The sequence below is a fragment of the Vidua macroura genome, chromosome 5, assembly GCF_024509145.1.
Source record: "Vidua macroura isolate BioBank_ID:100142 chromosome 5, ASM2450914v1, whole genome shotgun sequence".
Lineage (NCBI taxonomy): Eukaryota > Metazoa > Chordata > Aves > Passeriformes > Viduidae > Vidua > Vidua macroura.
This window is the reverse complement of record NC_071575.1, coordinates 38,089,816-38,117,573: the sequence shown is the minus strand read 5'-3', so window position 1 is coordinate 38,117,573 and position 27,758 is coordinate 38,089,816. Positions and strand designations below refer to the sequence as shown.

Here is a 27,758-nt window from a genome sequence, read left to right as displayed (position 1 = left end):
CAGGGGGGAAAAGAGCAATAAAGAAGATGTTTGGAATATATTGCTGCTGCTGTTCCTGACTGCCCCTGAGCTTTCACCAGTATGCAGAAGGAAAGTGAGAATCCTGGGCTCTGTGTAGGTATTGTTCACATTGTAACACATTATTTAAGTCATTTGTACAAGACGTGGACATCCTCCAGCAGCAGCACACAAGTATATGGGGAAATGAAGGAGTTTAGCATAAGGCAGCTCATTTCAGCCATGTCTAGGTCTTGCTTAGGACTAAGGGAATATCTGTGCGGTGGGTGCACAGGTGGAGGAATTGGCTTTACCTATGCTTTCCTTGGAGCCAGAGCTGCTGAGGAGTGCTGTGCAAAAATAACTTTGGTGACTGCAGGGAGAGTTCTCTTAGGAGCAGCTCCCTGAATGCAGCTGTGTGGTTACCTGGCTGGGACTCACAGTGGTGTTGGGATGGGCCAGCTCCAGGCTTCCTTTGCTTAGGGATCTGTGCATCCTGCTGCATTGTGCTGTGCAACCATGGCTGCTACCCTGCATACCCAACCCTCATTTCAGGGGTCAGTGACTACATCAGGAGAAGGAAGCCAGGAGATTCTGCACTCAGGCAGAAACCATAACAGTTATGTGTAATCACAGAGTCAAAGTATCACAGAATGCGTCAGGTTGGGAGGGACCGCAATGGATCATCTGGTCCAATCTCCCTGCTCAAGAAGGGTCATCCTGGATCACATTGCACAGAGTTGTGTTCCAGATGGTTTTTGAATGTCTCCAGTGAGGGAGACTTCATGACCTCTCTGGGCAATGTGTTTCAGCGCACAGTTACCCCCACAGTAAAGTTCTTCCTCATATTCAGGTGGAACTTCCTGTGCATCAGTTTATGTCCATTGTCTCTTGTTCTATTGCTGGGCACCACTGAGAAGAGCCTGGAAACCTCCTCTTGAACCCTACCTTCAGATACTGATAGACATTGACAAAGTCCCCTCTCAGTCATTTCCTTTCAAGGCTGAACAGGCTCAGCTCCCTCAGTCTCTCCTCATAAGAGAGATTCTCTTGAGTCCCTGAGTCATCTTCATAGCCTTTTGCTGAACTTGCTCCAGTAACTCCATCTCTCTCTTATACTGGGGAACCCAAAACTGGACAACTGGACAGAGCACTCCAGATGCTGCCTCACTGATGTCCTCAAACTGTTTACTCTTCTTTTTGTTGTCTGGGATAGTTCAGTAAGTGATTTTGCTTCCAAAAGGACATTAATACACATAGCTATTATGCAAATAAAAACCCAAATTATTGGGTTATAATATGCAAATAATTAACCCAAATAGTGTCGTATGGAAGGAGTCTTAAAATACATACCTGTATAGAGCTGAACAGATGTCAACTTAATGTTCACAACCACAGGACTGGTCATACCTCATGTGTTCAGTCTAATTATCTCACCCAGCATGCTGAGTGCTTTCTTTGAGTGCACAGATTAAAGAATGGAAGTAAGACAAAATACTTCTGGCATCCGTAACTATGCCGAGGGCTCAATTCCTTAATGCTGTAACTTCGGAAGCAGCTCTTATGCCTGTCGTCACCTTTCTATCAAATGGCATCAAAGTGCTGGATGGAATATATGGTCCCATAAATTTTTAATTGAGATACTTTTGGGTGATCTACCATAATAATTTTGCAAGTACAGCTTAATTTTATATTTATAAGTCCAATGCTGATGCTACAGAGGGCCAGGGGGCAAGTTTGCTGTTGCTTTCAATAAGCTAGGATTGTGAGCTAAATAATAGCCTCATTTCCATGTGTACCATCTCTTAAAAGATGTAGAGTTGTACACATGCAAATGAAAATAGAATTTGTTGCTGTAAAATTAATTTTTATCATTTACTTTCCAAAACATCTTATTTAGAAATGAGGGTTTCTGCTGGGATTGAATTGATTCTGAAGGATGCATGATTTTGCAGTTGTGTCTCTTCCTTTGTCTAAGCTTGTGTGGTACAGCATGCAACAAATTCTGTTAGCTACTTCTTAGAGCTTGCAGGCCTTCTGAAATTATTGCATAAAGGTTTTTGTTTTATTTGTTGATGATTTTTGAAAGTTAAAGCAAGTACTTTAAACCTGAAAGCATTGCTGAAGCCAAAGAAAAAGTTACAGAGAAGGGCCTTGTGGCTGTTAATTTTAGTTGTTTTGGTTTGATTCCAGCTGTGGCTGAAATTGTTGCAGTGCAAGGTCAACAGAACTTCAACATGGTGGTGCCCTTTCAGGCACACTTTGAACAACACCTCCACTCTCTTATTCTGTTAGTTTGCTTTTGCATCAGACATAGCATTAGTTTAGACTGAAGAATCTTGTTTCAGTTGTCAGCTGTAAGTTTCATATATTCTGTACCATATAGAGAACCTTCTATAGACATTTACAAAGATGGTGTCTACTAATAGTGCTAGATAAAGCCGTTTGAGCTCAGAGCTTTTTCAAGACATGCTGGAAAGAGTAGGTACTCACAGATTATGATTTTTTTCCCTGTAAAGTGTATTACTCTTTTTTTTTTCCCCTAGAGATTTTTGTTCCCTACCTTGAATCAGTAGGCTGTAATTGTAATAATTATATAGTTAGACTACATAAAAGTAGCTAAAATTATAGTTTAACAAGACATTTTACATCTCTCAAATGTAAACACCTTTATAGGATTAAGTTTTTCATCTTTGAATGAGCATATTAGCTTATATACAGATATATACTATACATCTGCAATGAATTTAGCACCTATACAAGCACAGAATTCTTGCATATCCATAGGAATCTGATCACTAGTGACAATTTTGGAGTGATCTTCACATTTGGTAGTCAGTCACTAGACCAAAACTCACTTCCAGACCAAAAATTCCTGTAAATTCCTTTGACTTTAATAGCCACGATCTCTCTGCTCAGGTATTTGCTCAGTATATTTTTTCCACCTTGCAGAATACATGTTCATGCGATTTGCTTTGTGTTTATACACTGCTGGCAAGTAAGTCAGTGGTGACTCAGTTGACTACTCTGTGGTTATGACAGATTCATTTTACATGCCCTCACTGCTGAAAATCAAGGTGCTGCAAGAATGTGCTCAACCATACTTGAAAAATATTTTGTTTGCAGCCGTGAAAAACATCTTCAATTTGGATATATTTTTAGTAGCAAAATTAATAGACATTTAAAATTTCCTGAGCTACTTTTCTTCTTTGATCTGTCTGTCAGCTTGACATGAATAGAACTTACACTTTTGTGCTTCTGCCTACTATCTTTTTTGCTTCTTTTTTGCAAAGCAGGTTGAGTTAATGCATTAAGAGTCACAAAAGCTTTTGGGAGTCCCTTGGCATTTATGTGATTAAAAGAACATTGAGTTTAAATGCAGTGTTGCTGTTAGAAACTGTGATGTTTGAAAACAAGTCAGCTATTAAATCAGTTTTCAGTAAATAGATACAAGAACTTAATTTTCTTTTTAAAATGTTTAGAAAATTAGTATGGATGTTAGTAATTTTGGAATAAAGTCCTAACTCTTTTTTGCTGTTTGGAAATAAATTCCAAGTTAGCATGACTGTGAAGAAATAGTGCGTTTTTTCCTTGAAATCAGAATTTTAAAATTTCACTGGCCAGTTGTCCCTGACTCTTCTCTCAGTGTGTTTTTGTCCCCACAGTTACAGAACTTGAAAAAGGTCTGATATCCTTTCAGCCCAAGGAGGCTGCTCCCCTTTCTGAAGATATAGCCTCCCCTCATTAGTAGATACATTAGGAGTTTTGCAGCTGATCATGTACACAAGAAGCTCATATCCCTCCTTGGTTAAAATGACATGGGAGGCTCAGTGGCTCTCCTGCATCACTCCCTGCAGTACAACTGTCACAGGCAGTAATTGGCCAGGCAATTAGTGGGGACACAGCCTGCTTCAGGGAACAGCATCAGGAGAAGCACCACACGATCCTGGTGCCCTCCCCAGGGGAATGCCTGTTAGGGAGGACACCGGGGGTCTGTCTCTGGGCTGGCCCAGGGCAGTTTCTAAAGAGGCCTCACAGCTCAGAGTAATGAATTCTGACAGTGGACTGGCACAGGGCAGTGGTTCAGTAAACTCCCTGCTTACAAAAAAGTGAGAGTAAGCTTGTGCTGTGATTAGTTGCTTCACCTTTGTGACTTGATAATCTCTGGATTTACTTAGCCAGTCTATCAAAAGCTTTTCCCAGGATAAATGGAAGAGAATCCTGTGCCAGTTTTCCCCTTTTGCAGTTTCCTTGGAGCATTGCAGCATTTTCAAAAGGATGAACTCCGCCTCCCCATCCTGAAGAGTATTTCATGGAGTGCTGCAAGTTTATGCTTTCTCTTCTGAGTTGCCTGCTTAGCATGCTTGCCATGGAGTGGAAGATGGCCTTTTTAGAGAAGGACAAAAAATGTTGGACTGGGGCTGAAATCTACAGGTAATTGTGGTAAATATGTCCTGAGGCCTGAGCTAGGCTTCTGTAGAAATTCTGGTTCTGGATGCAGGGGGAAAAAAAAATCTGAGGCGGTTCTTGTCTATTCTCTGGATATTCTTCTAAGCAATCTTCTAACAATCCTAGGGTCAATGATGCATAAAACGAGTATGCTGTCAGGCAAAGGACAGACAAATTATCTCTTGGTATATGTATTTGTTTCAATTTTTCTCTCACTTTTGTGATGCCTCCTGTCATTGTTCAAGTCACTGGGTCTTTGCTGGAGGAATCATACTCTCCAAGCTGTAGCATAAACCACAAAGCTGAGGAGAACAGTGTGGAGTACTAGCCCTTGCCCCTGTACCCTAACAAATCAGGACCATTCTTGATTTGATAGATTGTATTAGTGCCAAGTTCTCATCTGTAAGAGTAGCAGGACAAAGAGGTGTAAAATAGGAATGGAAAAGCCAAAAAGAGGGTCCCTTATTGCAGCCTGTGAATTTTGAAGAATCTTAATGAACCAAGTGTGTCATATGAGGCAGCATAGACTAAAGGGTGTGGTTGAACAGTAGTGATATGCTCAGCTTTTTCTTTTTTTAAATTTATTTTCAGAGGACCCCATCTCATGTAGTCCCAGCTAACATGTGAAAAAACCCCACTGTCCCTGTTATGTTACCTGTGTGAAATCTCTGGATGACTGAAATTTGAACCAACAGCTTGAAAAAGAAATGAGCGAATACTCTCTTCAGCTAAAATAGGGAGCACTGAATGTGAATTCGTGTTATATGTTATAAAATAAAGTGGAAAGGAAATGGCTCATTATTGCACATAATTTTTTCTTAATAACTCCACATGAAATTAATAAACCTTAAACCCCCAGGTTTTAGAAGTTGTTCTAGATAAGAGTCAAATGACAGGGAAGAGGAAATAGGAAGGGCAAAGCATCAGGGCTTCAATGACATGTTTAACCATTATCTAAGCAGCAGTTTCTAGTTTCAGTGATCTCATCTTCTTAGCTGCATATTAAGCTTCAGCACTGTTAGTTAATTATGTTGAAAAAAACAGGAGGTTTTCTTCTGCCAGTGTTGAGCAAGTTTGCTTTTAGGGGCATTGATTTTTTGCACCATCTCTGTGACCACTAGCTTTGGTGGAAGGGAATTGCTGCCTTGCCAGGAAACACCAGACTTTCTACGTAAGTGTTGAAGTTCCTGATTCTTCACCCCCAAATAGCTCCAGGGTTTTCAACTGAGATAAAATGAGTGGGCTGGACAGACATCACCTTTGCACAGAGTGAAGAAATGATGTGAGGGGAAAAAGGAGGCTATTCTGAAGTAATTCAAACACAGAGTGGGATATTATGTGACTTCAGCTATGTGGGAACTAACGTCTTTTGCAACAGCAGAAAAAATCCCAGAAGTGCTTCATCCTCCTCTCACTCTGCTTGCTTTTTAGAGTAGCAAGAGGGCCTCCTTCATGTGAGAATGAGCAACAGAAATATTCTATCAAGAGACACAAAATTGTTAGTAGGAGTGTTCTCCAGGTCTTATTCTGGAAGTCATATTACACCTGCAAGGTTGGCAGCTGCCATATACATTGTCTTGTCTTGGCTGGGCTCCCCAGTGTTGGAGGTATAGTGTTACCTCTTTAATTGTGTGGCTTGAGGTACATTTTTTGCTCCCTAACAAATGCATGATAATTTTATTTTGGTTACCATTATGAGTTTTTCTGCAGAAACTCCTGAAAAAGCAAGCATAATTTCAAAATATTCATGAGGGGTTAAGCCTTCCTGAGCTCACTATAGGCCATGCTTTCTCTGAGCATGTCAAGCCTTGCATTAGAGGAATTTGCATGTAGTGGTACTGTGTGCTGTGACTGTCAACAGAAATGAAAAGGTGTGTGTCTATCCCAGAGTACTCTAATGAGCAGCACCACATTTACTCAAACTATTGTTTATAAAGAGATTGTTTCAAGCATTCACCCTTAGTGAAAGGTCTAAATGCGAAGAAGTGAGATGAGGGGAAAAAGAAGGCTATCGTTAAATATGTTCACTTTGCAATCCCTGAAGGAAACCTCATTTCACTGAGCCTAAATGCTTTTCAAAGTGGCAGAGTAAAAAAAACATCTTCAAGAAGGTAAATCTGAAGAATTAAACTTTGTCTTTTTATTTAGAAATGCTGTTGGTTGTGAATAGGGTCACTGCCTTTGTTGGAGGTAAGTGAATCACCTATAATGAGACTTGGCTATCGAATTTTACTCCTCTGCTTTTGATCTATTCACAAGCTCATCATGAGATTTATTTGTTGTTCAAAAATCTCCCTGCATTTCTGCTCAATAATGTTCCTGCATGAATAGCTGTCAAATAGCTGGTATTGCTTGAGGTCTGGGCTCCAACACTGGGCTGTATTGGCTAGTTGCCTGGGTTACCTTTGTTGCATCTATCTGTTTCTTGTAGCAGAGCATTCCTGATACTACTCAACACACTGTGAATTTTGAATAATTCAGTCAAATGTGAAATGCCAGCTGTGTTTTGGGTTTTTTTGTGACTATTGATGTTTTTGAGATTGAAAAATAAGCAACTATTCAAACATTTATTTGCACCAGCTCTGAATGAAGAAAGAAAGCACAAATGAGAGTCACATATATTTCTGAGTTGAGAGTTGCTTGCAATTTGAGCACCTTTTACAGGGGAATGAAAACACTTTTATTTCATTAATTTTTAGGATTAATTTCTAACAATGGGGTTTTAAAAAAACTTTCAGTGGTATATAATTATTTATTTATGAGATAATTACAACTATATGAGAGATTTAATCTCTAGGTGAATATTTTTAGAGCAAAAATACCAAAGGACTCCTAAAGAAAATTATTCTTTGCATATTGTGAACATATCACATGCATTTGAATTGAGTGGTCCATTCAAATATCCTTTGAAATCTGAAATCCTGTAGAAACAAGGTAAATACATTTTCTTAAGGATATTTATTTGGCACTGGTCTTTCAAGTACTTACATATATTAATAGTTGTATTGTCTTCAGGGCAACTAATTTTATATACATATAAAGTGATTGTGCTATTACACACCAGCTTGGGGCTGTAGGCCCATGACATTGGCAGTTCATGTAGTGGTGAGTCTTCTGCCCATGTATCAGGATTGCAGTCCCGCAATTACACAATCTCTCATTCTTCCTCCCTTGTGGCAGGGAGCACAAGTGAATTAGCTCTTAACATGCTTGGTGTTCTCAGGATTCACCCTGACAACATTTTCTTAAGGTACTTTCAGAAAACAGATAAAATCTCATGCTATACTTCATGTTGAAAATTGCCAAGTGACACAAGTATTGGTCTCCAGCTATACCATAAGAAAATTAAGCAAAGTGGAATGGCTTGAAAGGCCTTTTTATGAACAAGTCAGATTTTCTACTACTGACTCTGTGACACTAGGACTCAACACTATGCACAAGTTCTTTGCACAGATCCCAAGAGGGAGATTCTCAAATGCAAAATGATGTGGTGTGAGAAGGGATTTTCAAAGGCTTAGAAACCAGACAGGTGAGGAGAATTGAGCCTATCGGACCTTTTTTCCTGCCTTTGAAAATAGCTAAGCATCCTTGAATAACAATTTTTTCTGTTAGCTGTCATAGCTGTCACTGATTTTTCTTTTTCTTGCGGTAGTCCAGTTTATAAAGCAGGGCAGTGTCTGAATACAAAGAAGAGACACTGTATTTACCCTGGAGACCAGGTTTGGAGTTTGCCAAGGCTTGATGTTCTCTGTATCTTTCCTATCAATAGCAGGACAACTGATCTGACTCCTAAAATCACATATACACTTGGCCAGACAAGCTACCCCAGTATCTTGTCTCTGACACAGGCAATTACAGACATCTGCAGGACAGTGTATGTCGAGAGCCATGTGGTGGTATTTTCCTGATATACTGTTTTACTTGCCAATGACTTTTGATTCAAGGGCTCTGGAGGAAGAAATCTGCTATATTAGTATTTTATATCCCTTAATTGGATTTTCTTCCATGCATCTGTTGAATAATTTTGTACCCATTAGATAATGTTTCATGAGCATGACTGTAAAGTATCTTTCATATATTTTTGAATAAGTAAGAGAAATAGAATTAAATGATACTGAAGACAATCTTGTGCTCCTGGCACAGTCTTGATTGATGTCACTTGGTATAAAAATTCTTTCTAATCCTCATTTGGCATTTTGGTTCTTCATCTCATTTTGCTGATTTGACTAACAGAGCAGCGTTTTACTGTAAGGCTCTTTGAGAACTTCAGAATTTATACAACATGGAAAGCCACCTTTCCTACTTCAAGAGCCTATCTATAATTGTAGCAAATACACACTTCACCCCAAAGGTGAGATGGACCTGAAAGTAAAGTACAGATATTGCTGTAGTTTGTAGAGGAACCAAATATCTGGGGCCACACTCTAGGGAGTATGCCAGAGACAAGTCCAAGATTTCAAATTAGAGCAGGAGAGCCTGGATGACCCTGTTTGTGTCTGCATTCACCAGCCTACATGTAACAGCAGTGTAATAATCAATTTTGTCTTAGGTGAGGCTTCAAAAAATATATTCATCTCAACAGCCACTGCTTTGTTCAGTCATTCCCACTCCAGTGTGCTTATCCTGTGTGTAATATAGAATATCACAACTGTAGTTTACCATACAAAGCGATGCATTTACTGGGGTATCTATGTGTCTGGTCCATAAAAAGTGTCACTTTATAGTTAATATTTAAACTCCTTATCAGTATGCCTCAATGTTTGTAGGCTTGAGAACACAGCTTACCAAAGCCTGCAAACTCTACTGCACTGAGCTGCCTTTGCACGTCTGAGTAGACGTATCAGTGTGGGGGAATCATGTATTGCTGACTACCGATCTGAAGATGGCAGCATTGGGTGAGCTTTGCACTTTCTTGGCTAAGCAGGGAACTCTTAAATACAAGATTGTACTTGTTGCATGTGGAAAATTTATAAATCAGCTTTTAATCTGAAAGGCTTTTCTTAATGTTGCAGTTTGATACCACAAGTTAGTAGTAGGCAGACATATTGCTATTTATGTGTTTTATTTTAGTTAGTTATACTGAGAGTTCAAGCCTTATAAATAGTAAAGATTGGCTCTCACCAGCAAGTGTTAGCTCATAAATATGACTCCCTTTTATTACAGTAACAATACTAATAATTTTTGAACCAATGTAAAAGAAGCTCCCTCTTTAAGTACTGTCTATCCATCAAGGAAGAAGTGGAATCAAGTCCTACCTGTCTTGTGGATACTGCTCACCCTGGACAGCAGGGATTGCTCTCTCTGGTGCCTGTGTTAGCTCCTCTGCCTTTTGCGCTTTCCAGCCCCCGGAGTGCACATCCTCAGAGGAGTGGAGAACATTTCTCCTCCTTCCCTCTGCTGGCCCTATAAATTGCTAAGTGGGCATTTGACTTTCTCCTGGGAACAGCATGACATTGGTTTGATCTTCTTCAGCCTAAGAAAGGTCAACAGTAGAGGTGCCGCACATGTGGGGACTGAGTGCTGCTCTTACAGATCTGAAACATACAAACACCAGACTCCTTTTCAGCTGCTGTTGGAAAAATGAAAATGATCGTGATCACTGTGTTTTATCAGAAGTCTAATCCTGCTGTATGTCTATCAGAATGTTAATGTTAGCAACATAAGAACTACTACCTGATAGATTCCTTTAAGGAACTCTGAGGAAGAGGGGGACAAATTCAAAGATGTTAGTAGGATTTAAGTGTAAAGCTGAGTAGTTAGTTTCTAACTGTGTCAGCATGTATACAAACAGGACTGTGGCCTACTGATAGCTCTTCTGGCAAAATATTTAGGCGGGGAAGTGAAGTTTGTACTCTTTGTGATAGGTCTCTCAGCTCCACTCATTACTTCTGTGATGCCTTTGTCATTTTGTGTTATTGGCTGTTTGTCCCTGAGACAATATTTTTGGAAACCAGTTGTATTGCCTGCCTCCTAAATGGTGACATCAACTCAATGGATGTACTGAAAAATTTTATGCCAGCTTGATTTACCTGAGTCAATAGCAAAGCCAGAGTTGGAAATTAGATATTTTGGGTTTGTTTCTTTGCTTTGTTTTATTTTATGATGTTGTGCTTTCACCTCCCTTTTTGGATATCTGTGCATTTGACTACTGGATGGAATCAGACTTGAGACGTTTGAAGTCTCTGCCACTGGTTCCTTGTTCTCAGCTGGCTGAGCAGGTTTGGATCAGACACGGGGCTCATGTTTTTATTCTTTTTTTTTTATTATGCCCTTCTACATAATGCTATGCTATATGAATCACTAGCTGTACAGAAACTTTTATGAGGCTAAGCAATTAATAGTTTCTGAATTTCTAAAGACTGGTTTAACTTAAAAGAGCTGTTAAGTTCTGGTCTTCTATATTTAATATGATCCCCAGTCTGGAAGAGTTGGGAGTTAAGGAGGAATTGAATGGAAAAAAACCCAACATTGTATTGGGATGTATTCTGAAGTTACTTTAAAAACTAAAATTTAGTACAAAATATTGAGTAATTTCTTATCCTAAATTAATTTCTCCTGCAAAGACATGTAAATCTTCTATGTTCAGTGGAGTTATGCCTCTTTGCACAAAACCTGAAATTGTCAGATGATGTAATAAACACAAACATATATAGGGATATGTGTATATATATATGCAATATTTTTATATAACTTAGAATTCAAATTTCTAAAACCATCAGATGTAGAAATAGTTACTATCTTAATCTTAACTGTTTGATCTAATATCAAAAAGCATGTGATGTGTTGGAAAAAACCCAAAGCAAAATTCAGTACAATAGGAGCAGAAGTGACTGTGATCTTTAGCATTTAGTGGACAGTGGGCTGTCAGTGTATCTTATGATCTTCCTAAAATTTAACTTTGTTAGGTGGGTACAGCAAAGTTAGATACAATACTGTTATGCTGATTTAACAGAACTCTTTTCACAGCTTGTCATCAGTTTTACAGATCAGGCACATTACCTGATGGAATGTAGACCTAAAAAACAATTGTTATTGTTCAAGTGAATTCATAGGTCAAGTGAATTCACTTGACTGAATATAATTTTCTTTCTGCAATTTAAGAAGCCAAATGCCATATTCGTTCTTTATTTATGACAGAATAAAATCTTGTGAAGACTACGGCCTCAACTCAAGAAGGCTCTTAAGCACATACATATAAGTAAATTCATTCTAGCTCTAGACAACTCAAGTGTGTTTCAGACTTTAAAGTGATATCAGCCTGAGCTTAATATGGAGTGCTCTGAACTACATCTTAGAGATCTTCAGATGTTCTTAGACAGTCAGACTATCTACCTTGCAGGATTTTGTTTTAAGGCATCTCATTTATTTCTGAAGGTTTCAAAAACCTCTGGAGGTTACTATTAGCACCTTTGATACCTAAAAATGATCTTGCTGGTCTGTTTCTAACTGGCCATTCCTGTGAACTGCTTGTGTACCCAGACAAAGAACAAAATCCTAAATTTTTGTGCAAAGCTTCCTCACTGCTGAACATGACATTTAAATTACTTAGTAGCAATAATATACGTTATCTGATATTATATTCAAAGTAGATAATTCTAAAGAAGTGAGACAGGCAAGTGAATATGGTACTGATTGTTATTGTTGAAGTGCCTGTTTGCAACTATACTATTTGTACTGAATATCTGTATATTTTACAGTGCTATTTCTTTACGATCGAATTTGGCCTTTGCAAGCAAGAAGGACAACTGCGTGCTTACGGGGCAGGACTTCTGTCTTCTATTGGAGAGTTAAAGGTATGTACCCTTAAAGCACAGTAAAATGTTAATCTTAACAAAAAAAATAATTGGTTATAAATATATTGACTTTCAAATAACAGTTAAAATTCTCAAGATAAAAAGCTTGTATTTAAAATACGGTATTGACCTAAAAGCTTTGTTTGAAATATCAGCTGGCACTTGAAGCATGAAATGGACTTGTAAGGCCCAAAGTACCAAAGCAACTATAAACTAAAAAACTGATTTCTGCTTGAATTTTCATTTCTTGTCAAAGGAGGCTCAAGGGTTCTAATAGGTAAGAGTGCTTTGGGCTCTAAAAGCTTTGTTTGGGTAAGGAGCACATATTTTTAATACCCACAAAAAGTGCTACAAATCAGACATGATTCTGTTCTAAGTAATCCAGTGTACGTGAGTGGATTCATTATTGATGTGAAAAGAACAGCATTCATTAAAGTCCTGATTAAGTAAATTAATCATATTTAAAATTAAGGAATGCATATAAACTCACACTGAACTTGCCTATGTTACAATACATAGAGCCCTATTCTTTTAAGGGTGAAAGTGTTTAACCTTGCATGGTGTGATTAGTTGAAGTGGATAATTTATTGCCTCTTTTAATGCCTAGAAAATATGGGGAACAGGCAAAAGGTATTTTGTCACAGCTATGGTATTTTGGGACATAATACATCTCAGTTAGCAAGATGGGAGGGAAGGGTAAAGAGAGGGAGAAGTACCATCTTCAGAGACCCAAATGAATGGTGGCTTTGCAGGTAAACACTTGGATTTAGAAAGCATATATGGAAAAGTATTGAAAACTGTTTCTATACCTGTTGTTTATTTGTGTTTAGACATCTTCCCACCCTTCTGGGCTGGCTTTCAGTGAGCTACTTGGCAGTTTAATAGAAGTATCTCAGTCTCTTTTTGCTGTTTGTTTTACCTGTAACTTGTGAATATTTGTGGTGAAGCTTATTAGTAAAACTGCTATACTTCCAGTAGTAAAAAATGTTGAAGAAAGTTACCTTCTCTAGTGTTTTTTCTTTGATTGCATTAGAGTTGCTCTCAGTTCTGTGCATACTCCAGCCACAGAAACATTCTGTATCTATCTGGCAATATTTTATACTCACAGTGCAAAGATGTTTGAATGAAAAGAGATGAAGATGCCCCACTTGTTTTCCTTTGGCTCAGCAACATTCAGTGCTAAGCCCCAAACTCTGCAGGATTCTGTAAAGAAAGGCCTTTTATTTAAACTAATAGTTAAGGTCGTTAGGTGATGACCCTGGAAATACCTATCATATAATTTACAAAATCTAAGGGCATACAAAAGAAGAAATGAATAGTCAAGAACAAAATAAATCTTCTGCCATCAATGTCATAAACAAATGCATTATTCTTGTCAAGTCTGCATATTTGGTGCCACACATTTGTGACCCCAGATCTGGGTTCTTTGCTCAGCAGTAAACACGGAGTATAAACGCGAAAATTAATCCTTTTGAAAAGCAATGCTAAAAGCTAAATAATCTGACATTAACGGGCTATATTTATCTGCTACGGTGTTATGGCCAGATATATACCATAAAAATTTTGTTGTGAGTCAATAATATTATATACTTTTCTGTTACACTACATATATATTTTGTAGATATGACACCAGAAGGGACTACTAGATCATCTGATTTGACCACTTGTGTATCATAAGATACTAAATTTCACCAGATCTTGCATATACCAATCTTAAGTAAGAAATTTCAGTTACTGATAAACTAAGCATTTGTGTGCTGTGGGAACATAACAGCACCATACCACAAGTAGACATAGTCTCCATTAAGGGACTGATACTGTGAAAAATATTCAAAAAGTCTGTGGAAGTGTGCTCCAGGGTAGAAAAGAAAGTAGAAGTTAAGGGAAAAAATGCAAAAAATGACTAAGTTTTCTGATAAAATGACCATGGGAGAAGCAATTTTTAGACAACAATCCTGGCATGAATGTGCATCTTCTCAGCAAATTATTATTAGGGAGGTGCTTGGGAAGGAGAGTGTCTGGGCACCATTGTGGTGGGCCCCACATGGTACCACCATTGTCACTCTCTACTGTTTCTTGGGGAAACAGTCTCCCTCCTAGCACCTACTGGGAGGACAAATTTCTTCCTTGACCTGAAGGAAGGTCATGCTAATAGACTGTTGTTGAGATCCTGATTGTAACTGAAATCCTTACTGATGGCAGCAATTGCTCTGAAAATGGTGAGAACAATGCTGGCTATTTCTGTAGTGAGTGGGGATGAATAAGAGACTCAGATTGCATGGCCACGACCTCTCCGTCATGTGTGCAACACTCGTACTTCTCACAGGTGTCAGAGTGAAGACATCCTTTCAGAAATAACTTCTGCCATGCTTCAGGCGGGGATGGCTGTGGCCCATGGATGTTCAAATACTTATGTATCCTTGCCACTAGGAAGGAGGATCTTGAAATGTTTTGCTGCCTTGACTTTAGAGTCATAGAATAGTTTAGACTGGAAAAGTTCTCTAAGATGATCAAGTCCAACCCAGCACTGCCAAATATGCCAGTAAGTCATGTCCTCAAGTGCCATATCCACACATCATTTAAATACCTCCAGGGATGGTAACTCAACCACTTTCCTGGGCAGCCTACTCCAATGTTTGGCAACCATTTCAGTGAAGAAACTTTTCCTAATATCCAATCTAAACCTCCCCTGGCACAACTTGAAGATATTTTTACTTCTCCTGTCACTTTTCGCTTGGGAGAAGAGACCAACCCCCACCTGGCTACAATCTCCTTGTATGTAATTATAGAGATTGAAAAGGTCTCACCTGAGTTCCCTTTTCTCCAGGCTAAACAAACCCAGTTCCCTCAGCTGCTCCTCATCATTGTGCTCCAGACCCTCCCCCAGCTCCACTGCCCTTCTCCAGACACCCTCCAGAATGTCAATGTCTTTTTTCTAGTGAGAGCCCCAAAACTGGGCAAGGACTTGAGGTATGGCCTCACCAGTGCTGAGGGACAGTCACTGCCCTGGTCCTGCTGGCCACACTATTGCCGTTGGTCTTCTTGGCCACTTGGGCACACACTGCCTCCGGTCAGCTGTTGTTGCCCGGCACCCTCGGGTCCTTTTCTGATGTGCCACTTTCCAGCCATTCTTTGCTGCTTGGGGTTGATGGCACCCAAGTGCAGAACTTGGCACTGGGCCTTGTTGAACCTCAACAACTGGCCTCAGTCCATCGATCCATCTTGTCCAGATCCCTCTGCAGAGCCTTCCTGTTCTACATCAGAACAATGCTCCTACCCAAATTGGTGTTCTCTGCAAATTTACTGAGGGTGCCCTTGAGACTGCACAGTCATTTTTTATTAATATGCTTTTGTGAGCAAGAAGAAAAGCCTTTCTCCAACTTCTGACCCTAGCAGGTCTCTTTTCAATGCATCAGTATGCACAGGAAATAAAATGGTCACCAATTTTATGTATAATTTGTATAAATTTCTAGAAGTACCTGAGTCTATTTGTAGGGTAGAAATGGTGAGTAGTATTTGGGCTGTCTGGAGGACTGAATGACTTGTTCAGTCATCCCTGTTTCTGTATTACACTGCTCCACTTCACAAATCTGGTCGACAGCTCTAGTAACAAATAACTGTAAAAGCTAGAGAAATGTGTGCACCAGCCTATCACTATAGGAGTCCTTTGCAATTTTTTTCCCCACTCAGTATTTAGACCTAAAATTTCAGATAATGAAAAATGCATTTCCCTATGTGCATGCTATGAAAGTATCAAGTAAAAAAATATTAAAAGCACCACAAAATAAGGAGAAAGAGAAGATTAAAAATGAACCCTGAGGGGAATCGAATAATACAGTAAGTAGTTATAAAATGTTCTGCCTAATAGAGTTAGGTTAACTCTTGCTATTACACAGTACGTATTTGCGGCTTAGAGATAAGGTGGAAAGAATGTACATTTCAATTATTAAAACTGTTTCTAAAAAGCAGTTCAAATGTCTTTGGAAACTTTAATCGATTTAATTTGTGTGATGCTCTCTTGAACTCTTTCATTAAAGGAGTCTCCTATCAACTTCAGTTGGCTGTAGATCAAGTCATACATCCCTGTTGTATGCTTCTATACTGAACACAGAGGGTTAAAAATCTCTCTCTATAAATTTTTAAAGTCAAATATAGTATCCAATTGTATTATTTTGTTTTAATGATAATTTAAGAAGTGCCAGCATTAGACTGTATAACCAAAAATAATAAAATGCAAATTTTGGCTCTGTTTTCTGAAGAAGGTGAAGAAAACAACTCCTGCATCCCAGATGCTAATTTTGAGACTCCTTAAATAGAGAGATTTTCTGTATTTTTCTACACAATATATAAAATTACACTATTGAACAAAATTTTCTGGTAATACAGGACACTGTCAGATTCAGAATATATTTTGTAGATAAGCAGGAGAACATTTAAGAATAGGTTTTCTAAGACTCTTTGTACTCCCCCTGGGAAAACAAGGTGATAAAATCAGTACTGGCACACACACACAACTTCTCACCTGTGTTCCTATTCTGTTCTCCTGTACTTCTCAGACACTGCAGTATTTATAACTCATCTCAAGTTTTCCCCTTGCTAGCTGAAGATTTTACTTTTTGGGTTTTGTTTCATTTATTTTCTTGCTCAAAGCTGAAAAGCTCTGAGTTGTATTACTGCAATCCATTTTTATACTCAAAGGAGGAATTACAGGACCAAACTCTTTTTTCATGTGCCAGTGATAGTGGTCACTTAGGAAATGATTCACAGCTGTGCAGCGTAAATGCCTGGTGCCATCTGACATGCCGCCACTGCAGAAACGTGTAAAAGGCTTCTTTAGATCCTGTGCTGTATATTCCATTCTCTGTACGATCCATCAGACAGCCTAGGCCTTAGACACCTATTGTTAAGTACCTCAATCACTCTTTTAACCTTTCATCTGGCAGGGAGTGGAGACATTTTTTAATTGTTATGCTTATTTTCAGTACAAATGATTGTCTGCTTCTTAAGCTGTCTGATACTGCTGCTTTTCCTGAGAATCAGTGATGATTCATTTTGAAGTTTCACTCCAAATTCGTATTTCTTGAACCGAAGAAGACTCACCAATAGTATTACTAGTATTACCAGTACAGTCTGTATGAATAGGCCATTAGAGACAGTTATCACAGATCCACAAGATGGTGAGATGTCCTACTTTACCAAAAGCTATTTTCCATGAGTGCTAACCCTAACATCGCATTGGAGGTGGATAACATAGAGGTTTCTCATGGAGAAATACATATTGGGTACTTACTCATTTGAGTTCACTGGAGAACTGAATGTCCAACCAAACCATAAGTGAATAACGTGTATTTTAAAAACAGGCCGGAAGCTGAAAGCTTTTGGACTCACCAGACAATTTTTTTTTTTTGTTGTTGTTGAGATTATGTACTTCAAAATGTTGAGATTGCCAAGTGTCACAGTTTGACGCTGGCGCAATGCCAGCACCCCCATGAAAATACACCTTCCTAACATAAATGCTGTGAGATGTGATTAGGAACAGAGTAGAGCAGGCCCAAGCTTAATAGCAAAGGAAAAAAAAATTATTAAACTACTACTACTATAAAAGATACATGCACTAAATCCAGGATGAAGATCCTCCAAAAGACTCCTCCTCCCCCCACCCAATTTCCAAAACAACCACCATAAAACATCACCTGGGATTCCTGATCAAGCTGGCACCCTTCAGATAATCAAGACTCAGTCCATAAAGGGAGAGAGGAGTCTCTCTTGCACCATAGACCCCCCAGGAAACACAGTTGCCACCTCCAGTGTTTCCATGTCACATATGGCACCGCACGGAGAAAATCTGCCAGTGTGACACTCTCCTTTCCATGTCACAGTGCTCTCACCACCACACATGGACAGACTGCCCATAGGGCTCCTTTAAGGATGCTTTGCCACGGACCCAAAGAGACAACAGTTCGTTCAGTTTCTCATCTTGGGACTACAGTCCCTCCCCATTTTCCCCTGGGGCCGAGGGTCCAAGAACAGAGATTATCTTCTTCCTGAAGACAGAGGGCATTCCCTCCTCAGCTTTTCTCTGTTCCTGCCATCCCTGTGCTGATAGTTGCTGAAGCAGGTCTCTGGTTCACCATTGCATCCCCCTAAAATGCAGTCTCTATTGCAGGAGAATTTGGTTCAGTCTATGGCTAACACGAAAAGTCCAGCCAAAAGCTACTCCATCATCTCCTCCCACCTAAAAATTTCTTCTTCTAACATCTCAGGTCCCGGACTGTCTCTCTTCTACTTCAAATTGAGGAGGAGTAATATTTTACAAAGCCTTCATTTTCCAGGATAGGGTTAAAAGTTCAGACTCCCTGAATGGCTGAAATCTCTGCCCAGAACTCCAACTCCCCCACTGGGCACCTTCCCCCCGCCTTCTCCTTCTCCTCTGCTGGCAAATTCCAGGTGCCATCAGGCTCTCTGTCTCTTTCCCTCTGGGGGGGGGAACAAAGGCATCTCCACTTCTCTCACCCTTCCATCCACAGGGGTCGGCCCGGTTCCAGTCCTTCAGCCCCCTCGGCCTACCTCCCTCAGGCCGCATGGCTTCCCCTCCGCCACCCAGCCCGTGGCTGGGCAGGGGAGATCTGCACTGCACTCTCCGACAACCGAAACCAGAGACAGTTCCCCTGGGAGTTCTTGTTTTTACCCCCCTGTGTTCTCAGACACGTGTCCATGCCTTTAGTGGTCACTCCAGGTGCCAATATCCACATCTGACTACTGATTGGTTTGACCCAACTTCCTGAGAAAATTCACTTCTGTGTCAAACCACGACACCAAGGACCAGCATTTTACAGTACTGTAGTTTCTGTTAAATGCTCTGGTCAGCTTTGAGTCAGTGTCATGATCATTCTAGTTCATACTAGATACTTTATGGTCTCTCTGAATGTTTGTCTGCAGGCTCCTTTCAATTGCTGAACTCTGGCATTGCTGGTGTCAGCATATCAACTCAATAGCAGATGTTACAGATGCCTGCTGTACAAGTTGAAAACACCATCCAGACTTGCAAAGATGGAAACATTGCTTTGGTAGCCATGACAATTCCTACTTGATCTAAGAGCCAAAAGAACTTGGAGGGGAGACAGGTATCTCGGGTGGAAACTCAGCAGAATTTACACCTTCTGTTTCCAAACTACAATCCTAAGAATAACTCATCTGTTGTCACCAAATTTTGAAGGCATGTCTGAATACTTTACCCTTAGTTTACAGGGTGCACATGTGCTGCTCTCCTCATGTTCCAGTCTCTGCAGAGTTGCTTTGTGAAACAGCAGCTTTATCCATGTATAACTAAACTGGGATTCAGAAAGAATCAGTCATTTCATATGGATAATCTGAGGAGAATAACTAGAAAGGCTTTCTTAAAGGACATCCCCTGTGATGGCGACATCCTTTCGTTCTCTTTAAACTCTCTCCTTTTATAAAATTAGAGCTCAGTGACTAGAGCAGTTGTTCACAATGTAGGAGCCACAGGCTGGATCCTTTCTTGATGCTGATAACTTCAGTCTCAAGGACTAGGCCTGGCCCATCAGAGGCCATTAGTAAATAGAGAAGTTAACAGTGTCTCCCTTTCTGTTGAACCTTTCACAGTACAGGAAAGAATCCATGAGCAACAAGTAGTCAGTTCCTATGGAATCATGGCCTGTATCATCATCTTCATTCCCTGCAAGGAATCAACCTCACTCAGTCCACTCAGAGTTTTGAAACTTTGTGCTTTAGACATTTGAGCAACCAAGTCTCACCTGGAAGCACAAAGGCACCTTAAGAGGAGATTTTTATCTATAGATACCCTCCCAGGGAATCTATTATAATTCCAAGTGAAAAAAGGCAAATTAATTTTGATAGAAAGAGGTAAATGCCTTAATTTCTAAGCATTCAACCACACCATGGTTCTGCAAAGAGAAAATGACAACAGGGATATAGGCAGAGGCCTAATATGGTGAGCCTGTTCTGCAGTCCTTTTAGAACAGGATGATGGTTGAGAGAGCATTTTTTATATTTGTTTTCAAACCTGTTTAACTGATGGCCAGCTAGAAACAGCAATCATTGTGAGAAGGAAAAGAAACATGTACTAAAGAAAGTTAATTCCCTGACATTTTAAGATTCCATGCATTAATTTTTCATGTATTTATTTTTGGAGAGAGAGGAGGTGGGAGGAAGAGGCTCTTGTTCCAGTTTTCTGTCCTGCTATTTGGAGACTTCAGGTTGAGAGGTAGTATGATATTTTCAGAGCCTTTCACAGGGGTTTAGGAATGAGCATAAGTAAGAGCAATGATAAAAGTTGTGGTGAATACCTTAAGGTTAATAGTTTACTCCACTATAAAGAATGACCATGCAGATAGAAAGTAAAGAAATCAGAGGTACCTTCGGACCTCAGGGATCTGCTTCCTCCCTGTCATTTCTTTATGCTTTTCCTTCGCATTCATATCTTCACTCTATATAGATATCAGGGGACTAAAGAAGGTTGAAAGGTGACCTAAATATGCTTTGCTTCCTTACCTTATACTTCTGTAACAGAGGACTGAGAATGAAAATATGTGTGCTCTAGAAGATAAGGTAGATCCAAAAGCCAACATAAATATTCAAGTTGAAAGGGGAGCAAGAAAACATTTTCCTGGAAAATGTCTCAGTACCTGATTTTCAGTTCTGAACCTCTCCTTTCTAGTGACTTGTGCAAGTCATATAAAGAGAAAGGCTGATGAGAAATCTCTGCTCTGCATAGCAGCATTTGCCATATCTGCCCAATGTCTCTTCTGTACTTACCTATACTGTTTAGTTATTTTTTCTTTGCAGTACTATGTGAAGCATTATTGCTCAGGTTGTGTGGCAGAAGAGTAATGCATTTCATTGTCTTGCAATACATTGCTATTATTTAATAGGCTTTCAGATATGTAGGTTCACTTTTGTTGTCAGGAAAATGCTATATGATTTTAACCTGAAAATGCAAAATACAGATTACATGAATGATTTAGTCAGACTCAATTTGCCCACCAAGACGAAGATGAATTCTGCTAGTTAAATGAGATTTTGGGGACATATATGTTTGTAATTGTATAGATAATTTTTCAAGAATGGTTATTTGATAATTTTCCTTTTTCCATCTGAACATTTGCATCTGTATGTGTTCATGGTAGGTGCATTTCTAATATCCTCTTTATTATTTTATTATTATGGGGAAAAAACATCTCCCATAGTAAGAGCTTTTTAAGTAACAAATTCTGTTCACTGTTCAAACTGAAAAAACACAGTATGTAAAACAAGACAAGCTACCAATTATGGGAAACATACAGGACAGCGATCTAAAACCTGTATATATGAACAGCTGATATAGATACAAAGCATTACCAAAATCCAGTTTAACAGATCCTGTGGTGTATTTTGCAGCATGCTCTCTCTGACAAGGCGAATGTGAAAACATTCGATCCAAAGACAACCTGTTTGCAAGAATGCCTTATTACTACTTTCCAGGAAGTTTACTTTGTTTCAGAGAGTTTTGAAGAGGCCAAAGAAAAGATGAGGTAAATTATTTTCCCTGACTTAAAAATCTAATTTTCTCTTCTTTAGTGGCCGGGAAGAAAAAAAAAAAAAAAGGGAAGTTAATTTTCTTTTTTTCCTTTCAGGGACTTCGCCAAATCAATCAATCGTCCCTTCTCTGTGTATTTCAATCCATATACACAAAGTATTGAGATTCTGAAGGATACCAGGAGTATAGAAAATGTTGTCCAGGACCTCCGCAGTGATCTAAACACTGTATGTGATGCTTTAAGTAAAATGAACAGATATTTAGGGATTTGATATGTTTGGCACTGTGATTTGCTGTCAGTTGCTCTTTCTGTCACCACTTACATGAGATGGCTAATTTATCAGAGCCATCAGTTTTCCCTTTACAGCTTGGCCTGTGGCTTGCATCATTGTGTAGCTCTGTCTAACTGTAATGTGCAGACAAACCAAGGCGATGCTAATTTGTAAATGAAACATGGAATGTGGCAGAATATAATAATCAATTCTTCAGCACAATGTCATGTACAAGTATACCATTAAAATTTTCCTGGCAACAGTTTGGTTTCCATAAAATGATTCACTTCAATGTTTAAGAAATGGTTTTGCTGATTTCATTAGGCCTGAGTTTATTTCTTCATTATCCCTCCCATTCCATATGAATCCATAAGAAAAAAAAATTGTTTGCAGCATTTTATTTTCTTTGTAAGAAAGCATTATTTCCTTCTCTAGTGGTAAAGACATTGTTTTGTCCATATATCTGTTACAAAACGTAGTGTCTCTGAACAATACAATTTATGTACCAGTAGCTATCAGAGATCAGGAAGGATATGTATCGGTACTAAAAGGTCTGTGAAGATTGTACATAATGAGAACCCACAACTGACAAATGTCCAATGTGGCTGAGCAATTGCAACACACTAAAAAAAAAAGAAACCTCTGACAGTTCACGTAGAAAAGTAGTTGTAGTTCACATGTGTTACCTGTGACAATCCTGAGAGTGTTGCCTCTGAGATTGCTATCTGGATATAAGAGATGAAGCACTTGTTTTAATTTCATTGTTACATGTGAATCCAAAGTCCTTCTACATCCTTGTATGTCTTCTGCATTCCATTGTGTCTTGAACTTAATTCCTCTTGCGTTTCAGGCATAGTTTGCCTTTCCTCATTATTCCACATTCAACCTTGACTTGGCCATGCTTGACTGGGTCTACACTGTGCCAGTATCAGAACATATAAAAGGGTGAATATGGAAATTGTTATTTAATTATAGCTGAGATGATTTTCAGTTACTAGAATATTTGTGGAGTGATTAAATCATAGGAACACCCAAACTGCGTTGCTTGTATCAGATGGATGCAGGTAATGCCTGACTTAATAAACTCTAAGCTGGCAAGCTCTGACAGAAGTACAAGCTCTGTCTGGGAAGCACAGAGCAGAAATATTTGAGCTGGCTCTTATCTGGAAGTAATAATTATGCATGTCTTTCCTTTATCTGGGTTATTCTATTCTCCTATTAGCCAAAATAATGGTGAGTTGACTATATTGTGTGGACCCTTCTCAATGGAAACCACATGGCTTATGCAGATCATGCCAATAAGGGTGAAAGTGTCACAGCTTGTCTACATATATGGAAACTAGGTAACTATTGAAGCTGCTCTCCCAGCTGAAAGAGTCGTGCAGAGACTCTTAAATATTGCTAGCAATTTCAGCATTAAAAAGGCACCACTTGGTAGTACCAGCATATCCTTAAATAAGAGGCAATCTATAAAGATAATTTTCACAGGGATATCTGCCACCTCCTCAAAGATAACTGTGAAATAACAGAAAAAGCTTTTTCTGTGGATAGTCCCTGCTGCATTCTAATGGTGCTGCTAATAGGGTGTGGAAAAATCTACTTTTAGATTTAACTGTGACTGCTGTTGGTACAAATGAAGAGCTGTTGAGCTATCCCATGGGGACCAGCATGCCGGAGGAGTTTTTAACCTCCCAACATTAGTGCTGACTGTTAGCTAGCACTTACCACAGAGGAAATGCTGGCAACCTTAGCAGGAAACTTTCTCCCACTTTTTTTTCCATGGAATCTGATGAACCCCTTGTAGCCCTTTCTGGAGAAAATGGACTGTACTGAGATTTGCTTTAACCAGTCTGAAAAAATCAAGAAATAGTAGCTCTTACTTTGTTCAAGAACTGGCAAGGTATTGTTGCTTGCTTAAGTAAAATAAAGCCACAATAAGCAGCAAAGATTCAAAACATACAAAGTTACCAAGGCTTTCCCTTGAATCAGAATGATGCAGGAAAACTTTAAATACTTATAATATCTGGATTTATACTTGACTTTTCTGAATAGCTTAAAATAAGAATTCCATAGCAGTAAAACAATAGAAGCATATCTTCGTTTTGTTTTGTGTTGTTAGCAAGTAAATCTCATTATGGATTAGGGAGAAACCCTTGAAATCCAATAGTCATTCTAGGACTAATGATGGCAAGGAAACTGTCTACAGTGAAGATATAATGTCAATGACACAGAACATTGTCAGAGGATAATGGGCTCCCACTGCTAGATATATGATTTTATTTCTATTATACAACATGATTAAAAATAAATTAACTATAATGGGCTAAGGAATAACAGTGATTTAGAGAGACAATCACTCATTGTTCTTACATAGCAAAGCTGCTGTCTTACAGGCTGCAGAGCAAACTGACTTTGGGCTTCAGCCAGTCAGGAGCCAGGACTGGGAAGGAATGCTTTAAAAAGTGCACTGTTGCACTTTTATGAATCACACAGTTTCAGCTTAGCTGAAATTATTCTCTGTGGTTTTTATTAGCAAATTAAGATCAGCCATGCAGCAATCTCCTTGGATGACAAGCTCATTTAGGCATAATGAGGAAATTATTGACAGTTATCAAATTACACCAACATTTTATTTGGAATAGGCCACATTTATATATGGTACTTGTTTAGCTCTAGTGAGCTGGACTCTGGAAATTGGACTTCTGGCTTAGTCTCATTTATTTCCTGTGTAATTCTGAACTGATGCTTTATGAGTCTGAGATATATGCACTTGCTTTGCCTGCACAGAGTAAATGGGCCCAATCTTAATGAATGTAAACCATTGCGGTGTTTACTACCATGCAAAGCCTAAAATGAAAAACAACACTCTGAGACATGACAGAAAATACAAATACCAAGTTTCATTTGAAGACCAAGACATGGTTCATGCATTTCATTTAATTTGCTCAGTAGAGGAATGAGGAAGGTGTTAACATATTATATTGCGTCATCTCTCTCCACTCTTCAAGACCTGTTGGGAATCCTGTTTTAAGTTTGGCCCTAAAATGCACTTTTGTGAAATAAGGTGTCTTTTCCTTTCCTCTTGTTAGTGTGTGATGTGATGGAAAAAATTCCAGAAATTTATTGTACTGTAATATGTATTTAGTGATGAGCTGTAATGGATTACAGAAAAAAGTTTCATGTCTTTGAAAGGACAGCCCGGCTCAGAGAGCTAAAGATGCTGAAGACTTTTACCTACAGGCTGCTGGTACAAAGCCAGTCCAGTCAGCAGTTACTGAAAGCTATCACCAGCCAGCAGTAGCTTGGCTTCTGTGTGATGAACTAGGAGGCTGTGATTGCAGAGTTTGGAGAAGAGGAGACTGAGGGGAGACAGGATAACCTTTTTCAAACGCATAGAAATAGCTGCAAAATGGAAGGGACAAGCTGTTCTCCAGCTTCAAGAACTAATGGACTTAAATTGCAGGAAAGGAGCATTAAGTTATGTAACAGTGAAACGTGAGGGACATTGCCTGGAGAGACTGCAGAGCCTCTATAAATTTTCAAGAGAACAGTTTAGGCTGCTGTCTCTCAGGGGAGAGACTGGCACAGTCAATCCCATCTTGAGACCAGAGGAGAGGCCATACAACGTCTTGAAGTCCCAGCCTGGAAAAGGCTTCAGACAGTTCATTAGAGCAGTAATGGTCAACAGCCATGACTGTGGAGTATTTATATGTCAGCCTCACTTCTGACTCCCCCTTCAGTCTTTGACCAGCCCTCAAGAGTGGTTCTTTGTAAGATTGATCCTGGGGCCTTTGGGGTCCGATCCGGCGAGCTCTGGACCTCCGGCCCTTCTCATTCTCAGAAGGACAAAAGTAAAAGGTGGCAAGCATTCTTTCCTCTCAGGACCAGACTCCCATTTTATTCCTTGATAGGAGCTGCCTGGTGAACAAGGCGATGTCCCTGGGGGGAAAGAGAGGCAATGATTTATGGCAGGAGATTTTAAACATGGGGGAATGGGGGGAGGAGGAAAACGACCACAGCCAATGGGATACAAGTAAGGAGGGGCAAGGGGAGGAGTAGACCAGGGAGAAACCACTACCAATGGGGCTTTGGGGAGGGTGAAGATCATCTGCTAATAGAGGGGAATACAAACATACTATTCAATGCAAAATACAAAACCCAGTGCGAAACAACAACTAAATAAACTATTTAGTGCAATGCAACAGTTCCTCATCTTTCTGTCTTTCCTTAGGGAATGACTAGGATCCATGGTCTGAGTGTAGCCCTATATGCTAACTGTGGTGCTCTATTTCAAGTTCATCAGACATTTGGGAGAACTCTGTGAGTGACTCACCTGCTAGACTCACTCCTTAAGTACCCTGATTTCCAAGGAAAAGAAACCCACTGGTGTAGTCCAGAAGGGAACTTTGGTTTAGGCCCCTGCTGTAGTTTCACAGGGAATTTGGGGACTGCACCTGCTGTCCAGCCTAGTGTCACATTAAGAGCTAGGTAAGGATCAGTGCAATGCTCTTCTACTCAGGAAATCAGCTTTCCCAACCTGGAAACTTTTCTTCTTGTTTTATCAAAACAGTCTATGTCTTTTTAGAAATATGACAGCTTCCCTTCTATCTCAGTAGGACCCATGATCATGTTTCCAAATCATTTGTGAAGGGAGTAATTCTGCTATATTTATATTATGACTATGCTCTGTGGTATCAGTGACTCCAGCTCTGGAGATGTTTCATGGACAAATTCTTGCCTTCTCAGTGAAGAGTTGGACAACAATGACAGATTCCTCTTATGGGCTTCAAATTGTGTTTGAGACAGGACTCTAAGAGAAAAGTCTTGGTTATACTAGAAATTATTGGCTATTAAAATATATATCTCAGGAAATAAGTTACTAGAAATTAGTACCTCCAGCTGTCATACCAAAGGCTGTAGAGATGTCCTTGGCATTCTTATTGGTAATTTCCTGTAACTTAAATGAGCTTGAAGGCTAAACAATGAAATCCTTAATTGAAATGCTCTATGAAACCTCTTGTTTTTATGTGATCCTCTAGAAAAGGTAAGTAGACAAAAATAATTTGAATTTAGTAATGTCTATTCAAAACAACTATATTTAGTTTAAAAGGACCCTCTAACACCTTAGAGTAAGAATTCATGTTTCTTTGCCAACTGCTGAGATGTTAAGGTAAGACTGAAAATAAGTCCTGGCATCTACTTGGAATTCGTGCCAGAGGGGACTATTCGGGTGGTATAAGTGTGGAATGGGTTATACAGTCCCATACTTTGAGATGCAGATGGGTGATGGATATTCTGGTGGACATTTTTTAAATGTAGTCAGAAATTTCATGGGAAAATAATGGAGAAGAAACTGCTGTTGCCACACTCCATCTTTGGAGGTAAAGAGTTGAGTTTGTGAAGCAGCAGGAGGTAGATTTCAGTCCATGTTAAACTGGCACATGACCTGAAACACAATCCAAATACGCCTACATTACTGGCTCTATGTGAGCTCCTGCATAAATACAATCCTGATAACAGCAGCAATAAAGCACTCTAGAGCCAAACAGCCCTGTTTTCCCACAGGAGAAAATGTGGGTGATTTGAGACCAGCATGACACAAATAAAATCACTTTTATTTCCTATAAAACCTTTTAGAATGTGGTACTATTTTATTTTTGATAAGAATTATAAAGAGATATATTAATT

The 27,758-nt window shown here is 39.3% G+C and overlaps 1 protein-coding gene across 2 annotated transcripts in view; it reads left to right on the top strand.

Annotated features, from left to right (window-relative positions):
• TPH2 (tryptophan hydroxylase 2) overlaps positions 1–22,322 on the top strand; it is a 51,631-nt gene extending 29,309 nt beyond the window's left edge. Inside the window, exons 9-11 of one of the 2 annotated variants that reach the window (XM_053977657.1) lie at positions 12,144–12,239; positions 21,660–21,793; positions 21,896–22,322. In XM_053977657.1, coding sequence (XP_053833632.1) covers positions 12,144–12,239; positions 21,660–21,793; positions 21,896–22,070 — 405 coding nt within the window. In that variant the 3' untranslated portion in view covers positions 22,071–22,322. The remainder of the gene's footprint in view (positions 1–12,143; positions 12,240–21,659; positions 21,794–21,895) is intronic. The other variant, XM_053977658.1, reaches the window with a different exon arrangement.
• The last annotated feature ends 5,436 nt before the right edge of the window (positions 22,323–27,758 follow it).